This window comes from Crassostrea angulata, chromosome 6 (assembly GCF_025612915.1).
Source record: "Crassostrea angulata isolate pt1a10 chromosome 6, ASM2561291v2, whole genome shotgun sequence".
In the NCBI taxonomy this organism is placed as follows: domain Eukaryota; kingdom Metazoa; phylum Mollusca; class Bivalvia; order Ostreida; family Ostreidae; genus Magallana; species Magallana angulata.
This window is the reverse complement of record NC_069116.1, coordinates 38,364,989-38,371,807: the sequence shown is the minus strand read 5'-3', so window position 1 is coordinate 38,371,807 and position 6,819 is coordinate 38,364,989. Positions and strand designations below refer to the sequence as shown.

The window sequence follows — 6,819 nt, the reverse complement described above, 5'->3', positions numbered from 1 at the left end:
GGAATATATACCATGGTAGACTATAACATAGATAACGAAATCCACGTATAGTACATGGGCAGAATTGATTGGGTACCTTCTCTTCTAGCGAAAATCGTTTAGGGCTTTTTTTTTCACGTATCTTGTATTTTGGCATCTGAATACGTGTAGTATTCTGCAAAATGTGTTTCATGTAAAACGCTATTTTTATTGATAGATATACCATTAAAAGAAGTCTGACAATACTTCGTAAAACATTATTTTACACACAAAAATTGTATTGCGTTCTACGGAGAGAGAGAGAGAGAGAGAGAGAGAGAGAGAGAGAGAGAGAGAGAGAGAATAGCGGGCGTGGGTTAATTCTTACATCAAACGTATTTTTATTATATATTTTTTTTTTTCGGAAATGAGAGTCATCAACAGACAGGAAAGGGTCAAGTTTGTTCACTGCATCATGTATTCAAAATGAGAAATGGAGCTTTACCCACTTTATAACTAAAGTTCGTCACGAGGCGGTATCTAGTAGCTGGACGAGTTATCGTGATGCGATAATAAGAGGTTCCCACTGCCATTGTGAGGATCTCGGCGATTTATGAGGGAGGGTATACTTATAGTAACCATACTATCTGGCACAAGGAGCTAACCGATAAAAAGGATGACTTTTCATCAAACATCAGAAGATTATCCATATGGCTTTTGTTTTTCGATGGTCTCGTGTGTTCACTCGAACAAGATAAGTACATTATTTTGTTTATTAGTAATCGTTGTTGTTGTCATTATTTTAACCAAATGCACTAGGTGTTTTTCATTGACGTGATAAAAATATAATCTAAATCTAAAGCACGTAGATATTTCAGATTATTTTGCAATGTTTTTTTTCAGTATTATATTATACCAGGGATGTTTTGCTGTAATTTTTCAGCCGCGCCTTTTAAAGAGATGAAAAGAAACAGAAGAGCCAGAAGAAAACCGCATCGCGAAACATATCGCGAACCGTTGCTTGTTTCCTTCAGTCTATCTCCTTCCCCCTTTTATCCTCATAACTAACATACTTTTATTGTTGAAAAATGATATTTTAAATTTTTGTGTATAATACGGATATAATTTACTGTTTTTCTTTTTCCAGATAATATTGTGACAGTGGAGCGCTCTGACATTGCATGCAACGCTGAAAACATAGAAGTGTTTCTCCCCAAAAGTCTGATACATTCAACATCATCAATGACGTGGTTCGATCCAAACTGTAGCATTGCTTTTAACGGGACCCATTTCATCTCAAAAATATTGCACGACCAGTGTGGAACGACCGTCGGCTTATCACAAAGTAATGTGATCTTTGAGAACAAAATCATCGTCCACCCTTTCAAGACAGAAAATTCCGTTTTGGACTTTGGCACAACCCCTACGGAAATTTCAGTGAAGTGCATTTATCCAAGAGCGGAAATGACCATGTCCTCATATCAACCGGTCAAACAACAGGTGAGAGTGTACGAGAAGCGATTTGGACACTTGGATATAGATATGCGACAGTATGAAACGAACCAGTTCAAACATGCACTTAACGACCTCAGCACGCCACGGAAGCTTGAATTGAGCTCCGATATCTTCATTAGCGTTGGTCTACCAACAGGGGACACATCTGGACTGGGGGTACACCTTGATACGTGCATAGCAACAAAAACGTCTACACCATATGACAACGTATTTATAACACTCATAGAAAACGGGCAAGTCGAGTTGTTTGAAAACATTTTCTTAATATTTAATAAAATTAGACATAAAAATGTTCCCAAAACTTGCTAGATTCATTGAATGAAGCATTTCGATTTTTTAATTCCATTTGGGAAAGTTGTTTGATTTGTAAACATAATTATCGTTGACTTCAGCAAACGTGCCTCAAAATGGTTAAGAAACCTTGCTAGACTCAGTAATGAACTGGACTGCTTTCGTCTTCCATTTAGGTGCTCTAAGGTCAACTTTGTACATTTTCTTCCATCACCAGCCAACGAGGCTCGCTTCAGCTTGAAGACTTTCCAGTTTACGTCCAGTCAATCCAATGTAGTGTACATTCACTGCCAGGCGGTCGTCTGTTTGGCTAACTCCTCACAGTGCTCGACAGATTGTTCACCCAGCAGACGAACGAAGCGTGACGTCAGCTCTGACACGTCACACTTGCTTTCTATGGGACCTTTGATGTTTGTCACTAAACGTGGTAAGTTCCAAATGCCAAATACATGTACGTATTCTGTTGTACAAATGTATTTTGATGCAATGAAATATGTTGGTAAGAAAGTTGCAAATAAGATGACGCAAATGCTTATATAAATTAAGTTTTTTAAGAAAATACAAACAAAGGATATTGACAATTGCAAATAATTATTTGCATGTTTCCATACATGAACCTGTTGATGAGCAAACATGTTAATATACCAGTGAGAACTTTTTAATGACGTCACACTGATTACTAAATGTGCTTATCGTTTAACGGTTGCGTTATTATAAAAAAAAACAAACAAAAAAACACAAGTATGTTAATAAATCTGAACAATTTGTCTCTCTCAAAAGCAAATATAAGTACCGGTAATTAACACCAATTTTTAAAAGTTCACCAGGAAATGAACTTTGTTTTTATATGTGCATGATCAAATTTCCTGAAAAGCCCTTCGGGTTTTATAGGATTTGAATACTTGATCAACCAAGTTCATATCCTAGTGAACATTTTAACTCGCTGTTTATTATTTCTTAGTTGAAAGCCTACCAACACAATATACCTAACTAAAGTCGGTTAGGTGTTGCTGGCAAAATAAACCAAAAATGGTTTCATGTTATTGTGATCAAACCTTCAACTAATCAAAACATATACATTGCACATTATGATATTTTTATGCCATATAATATTTTTACAACGTGTACACGGACAGCAGCTTTCTTGAAACGTTGGCATGTTGTGCCATAAAATAATACCGTTTATCCTTGTATGTTTGGGCCTTTGTTGACTACAATCAGTGTGTATTTTTTTTTTCATACAAATTCTAAGATTAAACAATAACAATTTACCAGGACCTCAGACACACTCTTAAGATAACCCTTGGACCATTTGTTAAAAGGACAACACTTTTTAAATGTTTGGTGTGTATTTGCCAATTTTATCAATATGTATCAATTATTAAACTTATATAGAACCTAAAAATCAACAATTTACTGCATACATGTATACAAACTGTTGAGAGGCAATTTTTGAAAAGAAATGTTAGTTATATTTGCATCACTTTGGCCTCTCAGTTGAAGTATTGCAATGCGTGTTCGACCCTCATCGTTTGTTGTCTGTCGATTGAGAACTTTTGAACATTTTTTGCTCACCTTAGCTTTTCTTATCATTTTTGTCCGACGTCCGTCTGTCTTCCTGTCCGTCCGTAAACCTTTATCGTTTTCGACTTCTTATTTTGGGAATATAAATTGTAATGTTTATATATCAGTGTTGTTTGTTTGGAATTAAGATTAATATAGACAATATATTGCAATCAATATTAATGATAAAGTGTTTATTAGCAATGTATTGCCGTGACACGACATCATTGATCAGATGAGCCACGTGGTCCATGGACATTTTGTTAATTCTAACACTTGATTGAAATTCTTGATCCTTATAGTAACCAAGTTTTATACCATTTCTTATAGAGAGAGAGTTACATATAATTCCCGATCCCCAGAAAGGTAAGATTTTTGGTCAGTACTGTATATTTTGATGTACATATAACGTTAAGTTAAAAAAAAACTCTGCAATCCTGTGAAAATAACACACAAACTTAAGGAATTGTTTTTTTTTTAATGATGAAGATGATGATGATGATAAACAAATATACTTTATCCAAATTATGAATTCATGGCCCTGGCATTACAGTAGTATGTAATTAGTCATATTTTATATATAATATGCATGCACTATTGGTTACTAGTACATAAAAATCTCTCGTCTACTCCTGGACTTACTGCAGGCAACGTGATTAATGTGAAGAATGAAAATATCAGCCAGAACCGAAAATTGTGAAAAGCAGTTTCTGTATGGATTCTGGTGTGGGCCGGGAATATCTATATCCTTAAATTAACATGCAATAATTATCCAATTGTGGATCATGCACGGAAATAAAATTAGATATTAAAAATGTTTCTCTTAATATCTTGATAGGTCTATGTTAAAGGGATCTGAATGGATTATTTGAAAACTTTATAAAGCTATTAGACGAGTTAAGACCAATATTTTCCCCAGAAAGTGTTTTTTCTTTTGAATACATTGCTTACTTTTTGTATGTGGGTTCATGCGGATAACGTACAGTTTATATCTCTGCATGTATAATTTTTACTTATTAATTCAATTTACAGAGATTTACTTTGAACGGAGTTTTCTCTTCTTTTTCTTTTGTTATTCGCGCTTTTTCAAAACAACCTTAATTGATTTGTCTTCCAAAGATCAGGTGCTCATTGAAATTTCCTTTGTATGAATAATTATTTATAAATTAAAAACAATCATTTTTGGAAGAGACGTGATTGACCAACATCCGTTTCACCGTCCACACGGACTGCAAGTTCAAATTGTCAATAGTTTTATATTTTGATGTATAAACACTTTTTCCACTGGAATGTTGTGCTAAGATTTTACTTTTCTGTTATTCAATTTTCATGTTTATATTTGTTGTTTTGTTTTGTTAGAATTATTTTTTTTGTTTTGGGGTGTTTTGGGTTTTTTTTTTTTTGGGGGGGGGGGGGGGGTGGGGGTTCAAAATATTCAATTAATGAATATCTTTAAATTTGTTTTTAATTTCAGCCTCTTCAAATGTCGTTGCCAACATCATCGCCGGCGTGTCTGCTACGGTTGCCATGGTCGCCGTCGTCTATGCAGCCTTGAGTAGGAGAAGAATCAACTCTGTACAATTTAAAAACAATAGAAAAGACAATGATACAACCAATTTCTGAATAATGTCTGCATATCTACTGTAAATGAGAGGTTAATTTGTTATAAATTAAAATACCGTTAGCCAGATTTTGAATTTGACATTTTCATTTAACAAAAACAAAGTTGACACGTGCATGGACATCTGTGATGTGAATAGGATTGAAAAACTGATATTTGATATCGGGTATAAACCGAGTGAAATTAAGAGGTGTTTATGTAAATTGCGTGACTGTTGTAGTATTCTACGCATTTGAATCAGAAATTGGCCAGAAATTGCGATAGTATATATCTAACTAAAGATACTCAATACCAGTCAATATTGTAAACTAAAACAACAGATGTTGATAATCATCTATATAAATATTTGCTCGTCTCTCCCGATACCTTTCTGATTTTAAAGGACAAGTGACTAAGTCATGTTATATTTTTTTATTTTACTGGTGGGCATCGGGCAGGTCTTTTGTCTCCCAAATATTTTCAAAAAAACAGATACACTGGAGGACAAGATTTTCAAATGCCGACTATTCGGCGCCAACGACCCAATACCGCATTGCAGAAAAGAGCCGAATCCTGAAAAGTGCGTTAAAACTTTCATGGATCTCGTCAGAACATGCATTAAGTTGGAATACGAAAAACATAATCCGGAAATTTCAAAAATCAACGCGGAATGCATCAAGACGTGTGATACTTCTTACACCATGCGATGCCAAAGGAGGAATTGCAGGAGAATTTCCAGAAAAACGTGCAGATGCACCGAGAAGAAAAAACCGACGTGTGGCGCGATTTGCTCTGAAAAATCCACAATATGTCAAAACGGAAATTGCATAACCAATGAAGGTTTATGCAAATTTATTTGCCCATAATGGTAAGAACTTTTAAATACAGTAAAATCTAGATAAATCGTTTTAGATAATCGCCGATAAATGTTCTATTGATTTTTCTCGAGTTTGTCTATATTGTGGGTTTTTTTTCGTCGTTTAGATACAGATCGGCATACGAAGAAAATTGGGTAGCCGTTGTGAATATACATATACATTGTATAATACTGTTTGAAATAAAAACAGTTATCTGAATGGTCTTTTTTTAAAATTTATTAATCTCACTTATTAATACGAATGGAATAACTGGAATTGATATAAACCTAAAAAGATAAATGATCTGCAAAACTGTAGAGGATGACAGATTGTAAACGAATAGCTTTATAAACACGAAAAAAATGCGTTAATTTCAGACTAGTTTCCTAAGGTTTTAATTCAAAGTCTTAAAATATTTCATTTTTGATTGTGTCACTTTGTATATGGGTAAAACGACGCAAGATATATTTCTAAATTGTGGGCACTTGATTAGGTTGAATCAAAATGAAAATTATGAATAAACCTCACATGTTCATCTGTACAAAGAAAACAAAGAATTACAGTAAAGTGCTATTCTTCATTTCAGAGGGTCGTTTTTATGGCACGCCAAATTCACAAAAATTAGCTAAACATAGTTTCAAATTTGATAGATTAAATTATCGACTGTTAGCTTATTCAACATATGCGACTCAAAAATATATTGATATAAAAATAAGATCAATATGGGAAAAACAAAGAAAATGATATAGTTGGGGTGGGATGGGCAAATAAAAATTCCGAACCATTATTATATGCTAAATCTGAACCCTCATATATAATATTGTTAAACTTATGTACTGTAGTTGGTCGGAAATATTTTTAGAAAGGAAATATTACGATGAAGCAAATAATTTCAAGTTCCCTATTTTTTTGTCATATACAAATTTTTTAATTTCTTAAAAAAAATAATAATGATAACGTTGTTTTCATACTCAACACTTATGAGATTGTCTGTTCTTCATAAACATGATATTCCAGCTCTTAATCTTCTTTCAG

At 33.8% G+C, this 6,819-nt stretch overlaps 1 protein-coding gene across 1 annotated transcript; it reads left to right on the top strand.

The window, feature by feature from the left end:
* Positions 1-532: 532 nt before the first annotated feature.
* On the top strand, positions 533-6,003 carry LOC128188322 (pancreatic secretory granule membrane major glycoprotein GP2-like). The gene is made up of 5 exons (XM_052859302.1): positions 533-1,706; positions 1,941-2,191; positions 3,658-3,693; positions 4,802-5,795; positions 5,912-6,003. The coding sequence occupies exons 1-4, from the start codon at positions 1,201-1,203 to the stop codon at positions 4,948-4,950; spliced, it is 942 nt and encodes a 313-aa protein (XP_052715262.1). The 5' UTR covers positions 533-1,200; the 3' UTR covers positions 4,951-5,795; positions 5,912-6,003.
* Positions 6,004-6,819: the final 816 nt, after the last annotated feature.

What these genes read in the sequence shown, in the direction of transcription:
- LOC128188322 (XM_052859302.1), top strand. Translation starts at nt 1,201, where the DNA reads ATGACGTGGTTCGATCCAAACTGTAGCATTGCTTTTAACGGGACCCAT. An exon ending in ATAACACTCATAGAAAACGG is followed by an intron (nt 1,707 to 1,940) that starts GCAAGTCGAGTT and finishes TCTTCCATTTAG; the next exon opens with GTGCTCTAAGGTCAACTTTG. An exon ending in AATTCCCGATCCCCAGAAAG is followed by an intron (nt 3,694 to 4,801) that starts GTAAGATTTTTG and finishes TTTTAATTTCAG; the next exon opens with CCTCTTCAAATGTCGTTGCC.